Source organism: Lissotriton helveticus, chromosome 9 (genome assembly GCF_964261635.1).
Source record: "Lissotriton helveticus chromosome 9, aLisHel1.1, whole genome shotgun sequence".
Classification (NCBI taxonomy): Eukaryota; Metazoa; Chordata; class Amphibia; order Caudata; family Salamandridae; genus Lissotriton; species Lissotriton helveticus.
The window spans coordinates 1,195,716,910-1,195,735,390 of record NC_136070.1 but is presented as its reverse complement, the minus strand read 5'-3'; the positions used below and the strand labels follow the sequence as shown (position 1 = coordinate 1,195,735,390).

The 18,481-nt window shown below is 49.8% G+C and overlaps 1 protein-coding gene across 1 annotated transcript in view; it reads right to left on the bottom strand.

The window, feature by feature from the left end:
* ITPR1 (inositol 1,4,5-trisphosphate receptor type 1) overlaps nucleotides 1-18,481 on the bottom strand; it is a 1,533,308-nt gene that overhangs the window by 194,834 nt on the left and 1,319,993 nt on the right. The window contains exons 51-52 of the mRNA XM_078661662.1: nucleotides 11,365-11,560; nucleotides 6,558-6,650 (exon numbers count right to left, since the gene is read on the bottom strand). Coding sequence (XP_078517788.1) covers nucleotides 6,558-6,650; nucleotides 11,365-11,560 — 289 coding nt within the window. The remainder of the gene's footprint in view (nucleotides 1-6,557; nucleotides 6,651-11,364; nucleotides 11,561-18,481) is intronic.

Below are 18,481 nucleotides of genomic sequence, written 5' to 3'. Positions count from 1 at the left end.
TGGAGCTACTTAGATGCGCCCACGCGCACTGACGTCAGTTCTGTACATGACTTTCCGCGCCAGGAACGCAGAGCCATGCAAGATACTGACCACTGGTGCTAAGATACTAGGGCCCTGGAAGGGATGACCTTAACTCTAGAAATGAGTTCACAGAACGGGAAGGATGGGTGGGACGGTAAGGAATCTATCACTACTAATATTTCTTACTGATATATCGTTACCGAAGGTAAGTAACTTGTGCACCTGAAAGAAACACGTAGTGATAAATCCCTTACCTTAGAATAGATACCCCAGCAATACCAACCCCGGTGGTGGTTCTGTGAACCAAGATCACACCAGGAAGTCCTGGAGCACAGAACGGCCAAAGAAGCAGTCTTTCCGGACTTGGCTGTCCAGGCAGTAGTGCTTGGTAAACGTGTGCAGCGAAGCCCACGTAGCTGCCCGACAGATGTCCTGCAAGGGAACTCCTCGTCCCAGAGCAGTAGTGGCTGCCATCGCCCTGGTAGAGTGGGCGCACAACCCCACCAGGGGCTCCTTTTTAGCCAAGAAGTAACAAGCCTGTATGCACAGAATGACCCACCGAGAGATGGTCCGTTTGTGCACAGCCCGACCTTTCTTAGCACCCACGTAGCCAACAAAGAGCTGGCCATCCACCCGGTACTGTTGTGTGCGGCTAAGATAGAAAGAGGGCACGTTTTGTGTCCTGACGGTGGAGCCTCTCTTCCTCTTTAGAAGGATGCGGAGGCGAAAAGAAGGAGGGCAAAGTGATGGTCTGCCCGATGTGAAAGGCAGTGACAACCTTTGGCAGAAAGGAAGGACGAGTCCTTAGAACAACTTTGTCCAGATGGACAGAGAGGAAAGGAGACTTAGAAGAAAGAGCCTGGAGCTCACTCACTCTTCTGGCAGAGGTGATTGCAACCAGGAAGCCGGAGGGTCATCCTGACCGAATCCGGGACAGAGGCTGAAAGATCGTAATCATAGCCTGAATGTCCCGGATTCGCTGTTCAGGAGGATAGACCCGAAACCGCGCCGAGTCCAGAACCGCTTCGATGAAAAGGAACTTTTGCGAGGGAATCGGGTGAGACTTCAGCACATTGATGCAAAACCCCAGCGAATGCAGGAGGTCGGTCGTAGTCTGGAGGTGGGAGACAACTGCCTAGGACGAGCCTGCCTTCAACAGCCAGTCGTCGAGATAGGGGGAGACTGAAACCCCTGACCTGCGCAGATGAACTGCGACCACCGCCATCACTTTCGTGAACACCCGAGGGCGCTGGTAAGGCCAAAGGGGAGCACGGTGAACTGATAATGCTCTTGGCCTACCGTGAATCACAGGTAGCGCCTGTGGGCAAGCAGGACGGGAATATGAAAATGTTTGAACTGCAAGTCCAACGCCACCATCCAGTCTTGCGGGTCCAGGGCAGACAAGACCTGAGCAAGTGTGAGCATCTTGAACTTCTCCTTCCGGAGGAAGCGATTGACTTTTCGAAGGACTGAGATAGGACGCAGGCCCTTGTCCTTCCTTGGAACCAGAAAGTAGTGGGAATAACAACCACGACCTACTTCTGGCGTGGGAACGCGCTTTATCATCCCAATGGCCAAGAGGGACACAACTTACTGCTGGAGAAATGCCAAGTGATCCCCAGACATACGATAGCACTAACATGCCATGCCTAAAGGGGTTGTCTCGAAGGGGAGGGAGTAGCCCCTTCAGACAATTTGCAGCACCCACTTGTCCGAAGTGATGTTGCGCCAGTGGTGAAGATTGCGTATGTGCTTGTAATCAACAAGGGTTCCCTGTTAGAACAAATAACATTCAACCCCTAGGTCAGGGAATAAATCTGAGAAAAACAATACCTAGGCAGTATTTCAATATATCAGACAGTATTATAAGGACCAACACTGGCTGCAGAAACAGTTTCTAAGTCATAACAATTTTTATTACAGTCACATAAAAAATTATACATGTATCTAGCATCAATAATTAAAAATATACCATCCGTAGAAAGTATATATACATAAAAAATACGTGAACATAAATGAATAAGTTGTGTGACAACTTATTCATTTATGTTCACGTATTTTTTATGTATATATACTTTCTACGGATGGTATATTTTTAATTATTGATGCTAGATACATGTATAATTTTTTATGTGACTGTAATAAAAATTGTTATGACTTAGAAACTGTTTCTGCAGCCAGTGTTGGTCCTTATAATACTGTCTGATATATTGAAATACGCAATCTTCTGAGAAAAACAATACCTAGGCAGTATGTGTCCACACTGGCATCTGATGGGCCTGAAAGGTCGGACTAGGAAGGCTTGGAAGTGGATGCTGCGGGGGTGGTGGTGGACTGACCCACCCCCTGCACTGCCTCGACGGTTCCCACGTCCGCAGCCACGCTGAGGATGTTGCTGCTGTGGCCTGTGGCTCTGCGAATGCTGTAGGGCGCCCCTTCCGTGGCCACGAAAGGAGCGAAAAGCAGAAGGCAGAGGAGGCCGAACGGCCGACTGGCCCAAGGATTTGGCCGTAGCCCGGGATTCCTTTTAGCGTTCCAACACACTGTCTGCCTTATTGCCAAAAAGGCGAATGCCATCAAAGGGCATGTCCATCAAGGTGTTCTGGACATCCCCGGAGAAGCCAGTTGTCCTCAACCAGGCATGGCGCCGAACCGCCACGGTCGTGGAAATTTACCTGCCCAGTGAGTCGGCGGTATCCAGCCCACAACATATGGTGAACTTCGCTGCATCTCTCCCGGCCGCAATCTCCTGGGAAAGAACTGCCTGGGCCTTCTCCAGGCAGTTGGGCAGCACCTGCGCAACCGTGTCCCACAGAGAGTGGGTATTACGGCCCAAGATGCATGCGGTGTTCATCGACCGCAACCCTAAGCTGGCAGAGGAAAACAGCTTCTTGCCAAGCTGATCCAGCTTCTTGGATTCCCTATCCGGAGGTGAAGTAGGGAACAAGCTCTGGGAAGTTGAGGCTTGGACAACCAAGCTCTCAGGGGTGGGGTGTTGGGTAAGGAAGAGGGGCGTCGACCGGAGCCGGGCGATGGCATCGGGCCACGTTCCTATCCACAGAAGTCCTTGTGTTGGGCCTGGACCAGGTGCCCAAAAGAAAATCTGAAAGTGCTTCATTAAAAGGCAACAAGGGCTCCGAAGAGGTAGCCGCTGGTTGGAGCACTTCTGTCAGGATGTTAGTCCTGACAGCCACCATAGGGAGCTAGAGGTAAAGAGCCTTGGCTGCCCTATGCAACACCACTGCGTAACTGGCGCCCTCCTCCGTAGCCACGGTAGGAGGAGACAGCATGCCAAGGTCAGGTGAGCTGTCAAGACCACTGGCATCTCCCAAATCCTAGACCCAGACCTCATCATAAGCACAGTCCTGTGCTAGAGGGTCCTCAGACCCCTCCCAGTCCTCCCCTTCCTCTGAAGCCTGTGGAACAGGCTCAAAATAAGGTGGACAGACATAGGGCGTTAAGGGCCCCATCGGCGTCGGTATCGGACGTCGTCAATCCGGCGCAGTGTCCAGGCCGAACCTGGGGACGTCGTCCCGAGGAGCGGGCGACGTCGAAAGCAATGCCTGGGAGATCGGCGCCGGTGGAGGTGTATGAGGTCGACCGGCGTCGATCGGGGTCTGATCATTGTTCCCTGGGGGGCCTGCGGCATCGTGGCCAGAGCCACCGGTGACACCGGAGATGGTAAAGCAGGACCCCCTCCCCCCGTCGGGCCCGCAGGCACAGCGGCGGGGCGAGACGGCCAAAAGAATCAGGCTATGGCAGCAAGAAACTCTTGCACCTGTGCAGGCGTCGCCCCTGCACCCAGAAAGGGGGGTAGACTGGAGGCGACGTCGCAGGCTCTGCCAGAGCCGCGGGGGTGGCACCGCCCACCCCCTCAGCCACGACAGGCGAGGGGAAGTCGAAGAGCGACGATGCTTCGTGGACTTCTTTTTGAAATGCTTCGACTTACCTGACCCAGAGTGTGAAGACTCATCCAGAAGAATGGTCCTCCCATGGGACCAGGACCTCGAGCGGCGCGGAGCCGACTGCCGGACTTCAAGCAACTTTCGGGACCGCTCCTGCCCAGCAGTCGGGGCACGACTCTGGGACATGGTCGCACCCCAGGCAGTAAAGACACAAGGTGGGTGTCCGTCACCGACATTATGCGATGACAGTCCCCACAGTTCTTTAAACCGGGCATCCCTACGACACCAAGAGTCTATCGACTCGAAAAGATGAGGTAAAAGGCCTCGAAAAACTCAGTCAAAAATTGACTGGGGGTACTTGCTCTTCCCGGATCTGCGCTTGCTGGCGCAGAAAAAGAAAGAACTGATGTCAGCGCGAGTAGGCGCGTCTAAGTAGCTCCAGTGACGTCATCCGTGCGCAGGCGCCCGGGAAACTGCACGGCGCCTACCGACGCGCAGGGGTACTGCTGACGAAAAAAACTTTCCGGGTCCAGTCTGACGCCTGGGGGGGGTGATTTAAAGGTAAGGAATCTATCACTACGTGTTTCTTTCAGATGCTGCTTTTGGAGATTACAGCCAATCAAATGATGACTATTTACTGCAATGTTCTGGGACTACAATATATGGAATGGAACCATTTTCAGTGGAGGTGTCAGTGGGTAAGGATAAGAATTAGGGTTCTAAAAGACAGCTTTGTCAAGCTATTTCCAATGTATCCCAAAAGACACCTACTAAGCCAACGGTGGGCTGAGCTCTACAGCCTCACTCATTCGCAGCTCACTTTGCAAGACAGGCTACGCATAGCTGTGAAGCGGCTCCATGTCAAGTCTGACATCTTCAACTAGAGACATCTTATTTAATGGCACTTTGTATGCAGGGAATGCAGGGCCTATACTTTCAACTGTCAAAGATAAACTATTACAAGTCCTAAAATGTAATGTGTCCACAGTGAAAAAGGGAAGGCTGGCTGAAGGTGTCACATGACAGATACACTTGGCGGAGCAAAACCAGGTCAAACTTCAAGAGATGAGGGTCTAAACTTGAGAGCGTTCGGGAAGCATGAAGAGGCAGAGAAGTCTTGAATCTCTGCCCAAACACATGAAGCCTTATCGTTTACAGTGTACTGTATGTACAAGGCTAAATCAAGCTAGCACAGTTGACTCCTAAAATAAAGTGTAAATAAGAAAAAAGTCTTTTGTTGCTGTGGCATCAGGGGAGATGAGTAGATATCGGCTTGGACAAAGGTGGACTGCTGTGTCGATTTTCATTCACGAATTTCACCCTCGGAGGCTCAGTGGTTAGTGGGTCTATATTTTTGGGATGTTTCTGTTGTACTTGTACTGCTGTATGTGTGCACTGTCTCATGGTGGTGTGATGGCGCTATACAAAACACCTAAAAGCAGTCTATTTTGGGGACTTTCTCACAATTTGTAACTCCAAACAGGACATCAAAGTGGAGTGCTGAAAGGGAGACTGTTTAGGATGGCATCTAAGAAAGGTGTCCATCTACTTCGACTATTTTCAAAAAGGTCGAGGCATGCTTGTTTTAGGCAGGGGTGTAGCTTCAGGGGTAGGGGTGGGGGTAGGAGGTTACACCCCATTAACAAATGTATTTTCTGGTAAATAGTTGGGTACAAGTGCTTTCAGTCAGGTATGGTGAGGGGTCTGTCTGATTTCACCAGGAATGAATTTTTACAAACAAAAACGCACCCACTGTTTTGAAAGTCCTCAGCAGTGTTGGTTATTTTACAATTTTACTAAATAGTGTTTTCTCGTTTTGAACTGACAATCCGCATTCCTCTCCCTTTTCACTGACCCGTAGGCCCCTCTCATGCACCCTGTTTGTCATACAATGTATTTTAACATTATAGGCCAGCGTGATTGTTGGAAAATCTGATGTTCACACACCCACAATGTTACTGACCAAGCTACGCCCCTGGTTTTAGGTGGCTATATAACCCGCACCGAGACCCTCGGGATAACGAAGACATTCTACATGAAATTCCTCGATATGTATAATGTTTCCTAACTAAGATGCCGTTTGCATTAATGACTTGCATTCCAGCCATTTACTCACTGGGCATCAGTGAGCCTCACAGTTAAATGAAATACATTTACAGTGCGATGCCGACCCTATTTTTAGGAGTAACGTTTTGCATTTAAAGACTAGTATTTAGTTTGCAAAAATATCCCCTGAATTAATTCCATATGCAGTCACTGGAGAGGGTGGATAGTCATCACCCAAGCTGGGTCTGGTGGTTTAGTGGACTAATGGATCTAGAGTAGGTGCCTGTGTTGGACCTCATGGTCACAAGTTCAAATCCCAGCATGTCCACTCAGCCTTTCAACCTTCTGAGGCCGATAACATGAGTACCATTGAGTTGGGTTGCAATAAACATCTGTTATTTAGCGCCAAGATACCCTTGGGTGAAAGTGCTCTTTACAAATACACATTACGTCATTAGGATGGAAGCTAGGTGCCACATCTGTAAGCCTTGAATCTTGATGGGCAATCATTAATACTCAAACTTTGAAAGCACAAACAGTTCCAAAAACAGAAATAAACTCCACCCTTCCATGAGACGTTCTCACCATAGGGCGGGTCAGTGGAAGTGCAATTTTCCCCAGCTCCAGGCCGACATGTCTCAGAATAAAGAAATTCTTCTGTTAGACTTGTGCCAGCTTCTGAAAAAGAAACAGGGGTGGGGGGTGGAGGGGGGACAATGAACATGTTGAGTTCAGAAAAAGACAGACCATATGATGCTAATTTAAAGAACACATGTTGGGGGCCTTCCACAATCACCCCAACCAACACGTGGCATACGCAAAACTGGAGTCAACAGAATTTAGTGGAAAACTAACAGCATATTTATTAAATACATCAATCAACCATGTGTTTGTACGTATTTCAGCACCGATGTAAATGTCTGAAAGGGGTTTACATTTCTGAGAAGTCCACCAACTACACACTATTTTCTACAACTCAGGAAATTTAAAAAAATCAATTCTGTACAAGACAAAATCCAGCGAAAGCTCAGGTCTCCCACTATTGCGAGATTTGCTGTCAGGCAGGAGTCCCAAGCTCTCTGAAATCAATGTTGCCCTCCACACCCAAGGGTAATTTCATGCTCACCCTCTTGATGTTGGAGGCTTCGACCTATAGGCAGGAAGAAGCCCAATCCAGGTCTTAAACGCTCTACGTAATACTTCCAAATGCCTTAGTGAGGACCTGCATTCCTAGGGCATCACAGGACTGCACACACCAGAGGCAAAGACTCAGCAGGCTTCGGGGGCCTGAAGAAAAGACATCCAAAAGCACTCTTCCACAACAAACCCCAAAAATATAAATTGAAGGGGAAAAGGCAGGGTGCGCTCACAGCCATGTTCCACTAACCACCAGCTCTTGCACTATCACTCCTAATGTGACCCTCTAAGCGTGCCCTGCTGAGAAATGTGGCGATTAAGCGGAGTTTGAGGGTAGTGTGTTAGGCTTCAGCGAATGTTATGAGCTAAGTTCAGTCTCAGTACTCATTCCATTGGACGGATTGTGCATCCTTCCTCTAAAAGTCATTGAGGCCTTCTCTCCTAGTCTTGTTGACCAATCATAATATCCGAACAGGGAGCAGTCACTCACTTACCTATTGTTTGGTTACCTACCCTAAAAAGCCCAATTGAAGCAGCCAACATAAAACGCTTGCTTCGTGCAATAAAACCGCTATCTTTTTAATTGACCAATTACATGGTGTGGTGTATTTCAGCCTTAAAAGATCTTCAAATTGTCAAACCTTAAAGGACACCGACAGATACACCTCAAGCATTCCAAAATGGTTTATTGCAGCCCAGACAAGTCAGTTGCAGCGAGTGTAAAGTGAAAGGTAAACTTAATTGGATTGAAAAATAATTTTAGCTGATTGTCCTGTGCTTCATTACTAAATAGAATATTTAACATATGTACTGCATTGCCGTACACTCTAAGAACCATAACACCTTTTTAGGTTTCACTGGAGGGCGGAGCTCTTAGCTCCGCCTCCAGAGAAATCTCTTGATTTCCAGTAAGGAAAATGGAATACGCCCCCCTGTCCCATTGGCTAGCTCCATAAATGGAGGCTAGCCATTGGAACAGAGATCTGTCCGTCAAGGCCGGACCAGATTCGGGGGCGTTCCCGAGATTTTTTCCCTGGGCGGAGTTTCGTTTTTTCCCGTTCCCTCCCCTTTCACTGAAAGTGATTTCAGATGCGCTGTCCATTCCCGCCCCCCTCCGTGTGCCGCCCCGCCCCCCCCTCGCTGTCCTGTGCACGTTTCCCGCCTCCCTCCCGCCGTCCGTGTCCTCTCCCGCCCCCCTGTCCTCTCCCGCCCCCCTCCCGCCCCCCCTGTCCTCTCCCGCCCCCCTCCACGCCCACAAATCCTCAAAATCCGGAAGCTTGTGTCCGCCATTTTCTCTCCTTGCAGTGAAGGTAAGCCCGTGTTTGTTTCCCTCCGTGCCTTCTTCCCCCTGTCCGTTTCCCGCCCCCCTCCCGCTCTCCGTGTATTTTGTTTCCCTCCGTGCGCTGTGTCTCCCCCTGTCTGTTTCCCGCCCCCCTCCCGCTCTCCGTGTATTTTCGCTGTCCGTGTCTCCCCCTGTCCGTTTCCCGCCCCCCTCCCGCTCTCCGTGTATTTTCGCTGTCCGTGTCTCCCCCCGTCTGTTTCCCGCCCCCCTCCCGCTCTCCGTGTATTTTCGCTGTCCGTGTCTCCCCCTGTCCGTTTCCCGCCCCCCTCCCGCTAGGGACAGATCGTGCTTCACAGTGTAATGGGTGATTTTGCTTCCACCCCTTTATTTGACCCCGAGGGTCAGTCCATGTGCTTGCCCCAGGTGCCTGCGTGTGAGAAGGCTGGGGCAGTGTCCGGGCGAGCTGTGCAGATGCAGGCTCTTTGGAGACGCTCCCTGGGAGGAGGGGCCTGCATGAGCATTCCGAGCCGATAGGGGAGGGCGGTGTGTGGGAGGGAGCGAGCCCGCCCGTCTGCTTGGAAAGCAGCGCTGGAACGAGGACGGAGCCGGTGCTGGAAGAGGCTGGAGCGACCAGTGACCACGAGGAGAGGGGGACGACGGAGCCTCCGGCACAAAGAGGCCAAGTGTCGCACCGAGGGAGAGGCTCCGAGGCCCGCAGGACCGGGGGAGGTACCTCTGCAGGCACGGCACCGCCGCGGCCCCGGGAAGCATGCGAGAGAGCTGCCGGGGAGCTTCTGTGGGGCTGGACGGGCCGCCCGGCGGGGACCGACCGGAGGGGCTGCGGAAAACAGGTACGGGCTCCTCATATATTGCATACCTAACCGCCCCCGAAGCACTGCCAGGACCCCCTGACCGCCCTGCGGGCACCCGGCTTTACCACGTTTAGTTGAGCCCTCTTTACCGCCCTGCGCACACTCCTCGGCTCTGCCACCTTTGGTTGTACCCCCTTACAACCCTGGGCACACCCAACTATGCCCCCTGAGTTGTGCCCTTTAGCGCCCGCTGTGCCCCTTAGCGCCTGCTGTGCCCCTTAGCGCCCGCTGTGCCCCTTAGCACCCGCTGTGCCACCCTTCGTTCACTGCCAGTCGCTGAGATGTCCCTAAATCGTTCCTGCGCTCTGATGCCTGAAGCTCTAATCCCCCTACTCCTAGTGGACACTAGGCCCTGCTGCCTGCAGTCCCCTTGCCTCCGTGTGAACGCCTAACATTTACCGCCCTGTGCACACCCGACTCTGCAATCTCTAGTTTTAACCCCTCTCCTGCCCCTCACCCGGCTCCGCACTCTGTAGCCTTCACCCCTTCCCTGACTGTGGACACTTGGCTGCACACTCTGTATGTAGCCTTTGACCCCCCCCCCTGCCGGTGCACTCCTCTGCAGCCTGTAGCCCTTGCCCCCCTCCCGCCTGCGAACTCCCGGCTCCACAGTCTATAGCCTTAGACCCCTCTCCTGTCTGTGGATTCTCGGCTCTGCACTCTGTAGCCTTTGACCCCCCTCTCCTGCCCTTGCACACTCGACACTGCACTCTGTAGCTTTGGCCTCTCCTCTGCCTGTGCACACCCTGCTCTGCTGCCTGTAGCCCTGAACCCCCTTATCCACTGTGCATAATCGACTCTGCGTTCTGCAGTCCTAAACCTTACTGCCCATAGTGTGAACCCCTTACTCCCTCGACTCTAGTTCCAGCCTCTTCCTTCCCTCGCACCCAGGGCTCTGCCGCTGTGTCCAATCGTGGGCCTGGCTCCTAGCCCGCCCACCCTAACAGTGCACTGCCCTCTCTACTCTACCCGCCCCAACCACATTGTCTCACACACCCCTTTCTGCTTTCTAGAGTTAGTTATTGGCACTTGTAGCGCTTACTACCATATTTATGGCGTCGCAGCACATGAAGTGATTTGTGTAGTGAGCGCCTCGCTGCAGCATCACCACCTCTCAACCGCTATGCCCCCATCAACCCCAGCGTGATTCTCGCCCTCCTCCACCCTCTGATGTACTGCTCATCGGAGTTACCTCCACCCATATCCAGCTTTGCCTATCGCCAGCACCGCCCCTTCCAGCTGTGTTCCCGCAGGAGCACCTCCACCCATCCCCAGCTGTGCTTCGGCCCCTCCACCCCGACCCCAGCTGTCGTTCTTGATCTTTCCCCTCCCGAGATGCGCTTCTCACAAGAGAGCACTCACTGGCACATTACTAGTGCACTCCTCTGTGTGATTCCCACAAGAGTGATGGACGCCCCGCTGTGCGCATTACTAGTGCTCCCACAGCTGTGCTTTACACCCCTGTCTGCTTCACGCCCTCCTGCCTGCATTACTAGCGGGCTCCCCATATGCCTGTGAGTGAAGTCCCGCCTGCCCCAGATGTGCTGCTCAGTGGCGTGTCCCGCCGCGACACTACTGTACTGGGTGGATGCGGGTCCACCCCCAAGCAGATGTGCTGCTTGCGTCATCGCCTCAGCTGTGCCGCTCCGCGCGCACACACCTACAAACACACACACCATCACTCAGGGAGCTCTAATTGAATGTGAGCATTGCATGTCAGCAATACACATGTGCACACACACACACACACACCTACAAAACACACACCATCACTCAGGGAGCTCCTAATTGTCAGCAAGCTCTTTAATGACTGCAACCTAAGGCAGGGTTTTTGGTCCTTTGACAAGAAGGAGGTTAGTTATTATTAATCATTTTTACTGTTTGCGAGAGATTAAGCTATTGGCATTGTAAATGGCAATGCCATTTATTTATCTGTTTTCAAAACCAACACATAAATAAAAAAATTGTCATTTACAATGCCAATAGCTCTAACTTTTACAAAGGCGAAACCGTTGCATTGTAAATGCTTGTTCTATTCCTTAGTGCCACAAATAAATGAATTAACGATGCTTCGGTGCGAACTTTCTAAATCCATGTTTACCTGGTATCACAGTTTCATCAGGTATCTTGTCGACTTCTAAAATGAAATCTTCTTTGAAGAAGAGGTACCCCACGATGGAGAAGAGGTAGACCAGAATGAGAGCTAGCACCGCCGTCAGGATGATGGAGCGACCGTTCCTGGTGACACTCTTGATCACGTTCAGCAGCGTCTCTTCTCTGTAGACCAGGTCAAACAACTGCAAGACGGGGAGACGGGGCATGAGAGGTGGCAAGAAAAGGAGCTAATGGAGGACAGGCTACTCATTGGATGCTACACTCAAGACTAAGATTACATTCCCAAAAGGACACAGGTGGCAATAAACTGACAGGAAAAGCAGTATAATATGATCTGCATTAGATTCAGTTTTTCTGAATGATGAGGAAGTTCTGACTGACATAAAAGGCAGCGAATAAAACCTGACTGGCAACATGTGTGTTCTGAATTGCTTTACCATCTCTGGGAAACATTATGAAATAACACCCTAAAAGCGATGAGACATTCCAAAGACATTAAAAGCTGACAGGGTTTTTAGTTCCTTATTTAGAGCATACATACAGCACAAAAAGTGATCGGTGGGACGCCTAAATTAATCTCAGACACTGGCAATCACTCTGGCCGCATTCCAGTCCATCGTTATTTAGCTCCTTTGTGCCATCACAGACAGGGATCAACCATACACTGTCTTTGCCCCATTCCAAAATAGATGGTCAAGCCGGAAGAGCATGGCCAGGTCCCTTCTGAAAGTGAACAGGCAACCACAGACCAAGGTGAGCCTTGCTATGCCTCCCAAGTTACAGCTTGACCCCCTAGAGCATAGCGAGTTCACAACCAAAGCCAAGCTATAACCCCCCTACGTTGCGTATAAAGCAATAAAGGAATACTTAGACCATAAACTGATTTAGCAAAACAAGTTCTTTTGGACAGGATATGCACAGGCAAACACCATCTTATGCAATGCATAGAACATTGGAGACCAAGAAAAGATCGATTCTTATAACCGTAAGAACAATGTAGGGCCCACTACTACAGTAAGGAGTATGATGGAGGATGCGACTTCCCTAGAGCCGTGTTGAACCCAATTGTGATACTTCTATGACATGAACACCAGTGGGAGAGCAAATAGGCTAGAAAGGTGTGCCCAGTGTAATTTAAATGAAAAGATTACCCATGTTCGCTAAAGCGCTTTCTTGTTCATACTCCATCTAACCACAGAGTCCTCACCTTGAAAATATGCTCCTAGACGTCATCAGAGTGGATTTGGAAACTTAAAAGCAGTACTCCGGCGTACTGGTAGGTGGCCTCTTACACCTCTGGACAGACGTCGTTCCACATCAGAACCGAATAGCAGGGCAACATATCAGCTCTACCCAGGAGGTCTGACATCAGTTTCCTTAAAATGCTTCTCTGCACTATCGGGTGCAGAGCCCAGGGGCAAATTGGCTTGACCAGTGTGCAGATCTCCAACTTAGGAACTTCATAGGAGACAGATGTTTCCACAGAAGACCATGATGGGAGGGCAGTGGGGAATCTGCAATCAGGAGTATACATCAGGACAAGCGTTTTCAAAGATAAGTAACATTCTTATGATGGATACTACCAACTGCAGATTATTCACTTAGTGAATAGATACCAACGCCATTGGCCAATCAGGGGTTTATAGGCAGGCTAACCTATACAGTGCTGCAGCAACAAATGGACGGAATGCTGAATAAATCAAACACTCACCCCCAGTCAGGAGATGTGGGCTAAATCCACCTTTATTTTACTCACTACGTCACCCCAATTGGGACCCAAACATATGCAAATCAATCTTGACCCTGCTCCTCATGGGAACTGCCCAGCCCAAACTGCCAAGCCAGGTCCTCCTTGAACCAGAAACAAGCATCCTGGGACCAGTTTTGTGGTATCACGCCTCAACATCCAGGCTAACTTGAATCTAGTGGCACAGCGAACAAGGGACCTCCTCAACCTCTCTGAAGTTTCAATATTGTCTCGATACAGTCACCCACGTGATCCTTAATCAACGCCTCCACAGTCAGGAATTTGTAGAACAGCCATTCAATAGATTAGATCCTTTCTCACAGAACACACACACACACATCAGCTAGCTCCCTACACTTCCAAGCCCAACGAGCTGATGTGCAGAGTCCACTAGGGATGATCACTCACACCCAGCACTCTTCAATATTTACATGGCCGCAAAAACCAACATGATGCAAACCTTTGAAATAGACATCTCATATATAGATGACAACTCATCCTCTCCCTCCCCAGGGACACCAACACCCAAGCAAAGTTCATCTAGTTCATGTCAGAAGTTGCCCTCTGACTAAAATAAATGTACTCAACCTCAACTCTGACAAGGCGGAGGTAGTACTATTCAGAAAGGACTCAACTATGATCCTCAGCCTGGTGGCCATCCAAACTTGGTTCCACTCTCACCACATCCAGAAAAGCCAAGAACTAGGGAAGCGTGGTCAACAAACTATAATTAGCCAGCCACGACAAATCGGTCACCTCTTCCTGCTGCCAAACCCTCTATTGTCTCAGGAAAATCTTCACCTAGCTTCCACTCACCCACCAAACAACGACCCAAGCACTCATCACCAGCAAAGTAGAGTAACGAAACAGTCTATGTTGAAATTTCCAACCAGCTCACCTAGCGGCTCCAGATCATTTTGCATATAGCAGCAAAACTCACAACCAACCTCCCTACATGTACCCACATCACCTACCTCTGAGACCTCTACTGACTCCCCATACACAAACATTAGTGTTCAAATTACTCGCCCACAAGACACTACACAATTTAATCCTCACACGTTTGAAGAACTGCTTCATCTTCCACACCCTCACTACACACATCTGCTCAGCAAACCACCTGCTCACCACTGTAACCAGCAACCGAGCAGCCAGCTGCACCTTCTCATACCTGACTCCTAAAGCAAGGAACGTACTCCATGCTCATATCAGAGCCAACAGCTGAGTCATATAATTCAGAAATAAACTGAAAATGTGGCTCTTTACATAGGACCCTAAAGGGACAGAACCTCCCACCCCTTATTCATCAGTGTGGGAATACCCTCCTGGACAGGATGCAGCATTTTACAAGTACACATAACATAGCAGGAAAATGCCCTGTGCTTCCTCAGAGTGTAGCTGCCGTTTGTGATCCGTTGGGCGTCAAAGACCGTTCACCCTGGCGTTCAGCGGTCCCGCCATGTGGTTGACAACTAGACAAATGCCCTGACAAGCCAGCCACTTCCACAGATGCAGAGGCTTCTGGCCCAGGACCAAAGACCTCACGCCACCCTTCTTGTTGCAGTATTACATAGCAGGGGTGTTGTCTGAGGAGGTTTACTAGTCTCCCTTTGATGCTTGGTAGAAAGGCTTAAACGGATTAGTTACTTACCTGTAATCCTAGTTCTCTTCCAGGGGTATCCTCATCAAAGTCATAAGCACATGAATATTACCGCCCATGCGCGGGACCCTGGAAATACATCATATATGTGAAAAACCATATATGTAGCTCTACATACATGTATATATACATATATAAAAACATACAATGCAGCCTTCCTTAGGCATGCTGAACAATGCTGCAAGTGAAGTCTTTGCACATAAATACATTCCAATAAAGCAGGGAGAAAGAAAGCCTTCGAAAACTGCTTTATTATACAGCAGAAAAGGTAATCCTGCAAGGAAAGTGAAAACATTGTCAGCACATATGCTGCATTGTAGAGGAAACAGTGTAGAAAGCTGAAAAGCTAACCCACATAAACAGTAACAATAAACTGGGCACCGTGCCTTTGAGGCAGCCATGACCCCTAGCTCCCATCATGCCTCAGGGGTGACAGTTAGGTCAGTTGTTCTTTCCGGCTCCTTCTGACAGTACCCTGGTCTCTACAGCTCTACTTCTTTCTGATTTTTTTCAGAAATTACTCTCACTTTTGAGGTGACACCTTTTTACTTAGACGTTTTTTCAGTGTTGAAGTACTTTTCAACTGTTTTTGAAGGGTTTGGGCATTGTTTTCCACACAGAAATGCCTTCCCTTTTTGATCCTTGCCCCTCCTGTGGCAAAAAGAAAGCAAAAACACTCTCATTCGGTCTGTAGTTTGTTTGCCTTCTGATCATGATCCTCACACCTGCCAGCATTGCCAGCTCCTGTCCAAAAGAACTTTGAAGGACTGAGAGAGGATTCACCTCTATGGGCTGGCAGAGAGAAGATCTTCCTCCAGAGGCAAGTCACCGCTGAAGGAGAGAGGATCCACAAGTAAGATCCCAGTGTGCTCTCCGATGGGCTCGGCGCCTCGAATCACTTCTTCAGCGTCGAAAACGGTGACGAAAAGACCATCGACGGCGGGCTCGCCGTCGAAGACCAGTCGTTGAGGATCACAGGTACGTCGATACCTCTGCCGTCGTCAACCAGGCGGCGAGGTCGCGATCTCTGTTGGTGCGGGCTCGCACTACGTCAAGAGACAGGTCTCCGTTGTCACGGCGGCATTCGACGTCTAGGCATGCCCGTCGTCGCAGGGTCACCGGCGATCGACATCGAAGCGTAGTACTCAGTCGGCTTCAACCAGGCGATTGTCGACATCGAGTCAAGTTCCGCCGTCGCAGGTTCATCAGCGATAGGCTTCGAAGCATACCTCTCCGTCTACATCATCCAGACGGCGTTTGGTGTCGAGACAGGTACCATCACATCCGTCGGCGTAGAGGCGACGTTCGACGTCTAGGTCTAGATCACCTCCGGTGTCACATTCGATGTCGAGGCCAAGGAAGTAGACATCGAGGGATCGTTCGACGTCTAGGAGGATTTCTCCGTCGAACCGGTCATCGGGGAGCTCGCAGGCACGCGCACCCTCAAGAGCAAGATCTAGAGGCTCCAGGCATTCTGCGTCACTCAACGTCGAGGCATTCAGAAAGATCGACGTCGAGGAGACGTTTAGGATCCAGAGTCTCTCCCATTATGGTGACAGAGCAGATCAACGTCAAGGCACTCTCCAGTGACGTCTCATCGCTCTTCGCGACGGAGGTCGCGTTTAAGACATGGGGCTTCAGTCATCAAAACCTTAGAACGTTCTAAGGTTTTGATGACGGAGCTTCTCCAGTTACTTCTACCTTCCACGCCAATCTTTAATATACCAGAGGGAAACTATACGCCATACCACTTTCAGATTTTATCTATTACATCACGTAAAACGTCCAGAAAAATTGCTCAAACGGCCCAATATCACACCAGTGTTCCAATATACAGAGAGTAAGCCTTGAAAAAGTTACATTCATGTAACGAAACATGTGTCGGCTGCCATCAGCTGTTTGTCAACCATCACGACCAGGAAGGCCCTAGGATTAGGACCTCCAGTCATGCCACTACTGTTGATTTGGCTTGTAGTGCTCAAATATTTTGTGATGCATGTACATAATGTGAACATGACAAATCTTGACGACATTAAATTGGATAAGATAAGTACTTGATTCTCTGATGTTCTCTTATCTGTTTGTTTGACATTTGTACAATATTATTCTATTGATGAAGCAATTATTGTTGCAGGATTCGTAGTATTGGCCATTGAGTTAAATCTAAATGGTATATTGCTGAAATTACATTGTAGAGTGCCGAGGTACAACCAATCTTTAAGACAGCATTGGTCTCTGGCGACCTGCCCATTGCCTGAGTACCGAGAACACAGCTTTCCCCAAGTGCCCAGAAGGGCATCTCTAAGTGCTTTTTTAAATGCCAGGAGAGGTTCAGTAGGTGCCTGGGCAGGCATAAGACCCTCCGTGAATATGCTGTTCTTTACTTCCATGCTAGGGAGCTGCAGTTCCAGGAATGTCGCAGCCCTTCGCATGACAATGGTGAAAGAAGCACTCTCCTCTGGCAGTACAAGGGGAGTAATGTGCAATGTCTTGGGCAGTGTCCAGGCCACTGGCATCCTGTAGTTCTTCATACCAATTATCCTCATCATACTGTGGAACAAATTTGTCCCTTTAATCAAAGCTGATCTTATCAAAGTCTAAACCAAAGAGCTGGTGTAATGTATGAGCTCTTCTGTGTCACAGTCAGAAGTGTTGCCTAATAACTGCTTTCCAGTCGGAATTGGAACACTGCCTCAGACTACGAGTGGTGGATCCTACTCCGGCCCTGCCAGCATCAGCACTGGCATCGAGGTCTAAGGAACTGGCTCGGAGTGGCGCCAAAACCACAGTCTGCACCGAAGCTGCTGTGGTATCCGATGCGGGTTAAGAGGAACATACTGCCCCAAGGACAAACTCACTGTAGGAATACAGACTGGAGGTCTCTGAATCCTTGGGGCACCAGAAGTGTTGCAAATATGCCTAGCATTGCCTCTTAGATGGTCTCAGTCTGCTCCGACATCGCTGACACACCCAGAAATGTGGGTTGCATTGGGACTAAACTTAGGATCCGCTCTCTGGGAGCGAGATTGTGGCACATAGATACCACTGTACCCTCTCTGGAAATTGAGAGTGGCAGAGTATCCATCACACAGGAATGAGATTTTCCTTACAACTTCATCCGGTCACAGTGCAGTCTCTTCGGAAGTTTGGTGACGTGTTTCTCCTTGTGGTCTCATATGGCCTTTAAATTCATTTGGGCTCAGTTGTCGCAGGTCCTTGCATTGTCTTCTGACTCCAGGCTCCACAAGCATACCTTGTGGGGGTCTATCAGACGTTTGTTTGAGACAGTCCTTACAAGGTTTAAACCCGGTTGTTTTGAGAGGCGACATATTTCCCTTGCACACTAGTTAAAAGAAGAGTTTTGTGAAAAATATTGTTAAAGACCTAAAAGAGTAGAGTTTCACATACGTGTGTGAAGGTGCTGGAAGAAAGGCAATGGACATCAGCACGCCTTGGTGGCAACTTCAATGCTTTCTGCCATAACACTTTTAGAGGAACGACAATCGGGTGAATCCTCCAGGCGCATAGGAGTGTGGCTTTTAAAACACTGGATCCAGTCTGACACTTGGGCAGAATATTCACAAGGTGAGGAATTTGCAGTTAGAAGCATCTATCAATACGCAATACTCAATAATTGAGTACTTCTGCTTCAAGCGTAATGACCACACCTTCATGGGATAGATCGGGTATGCGACT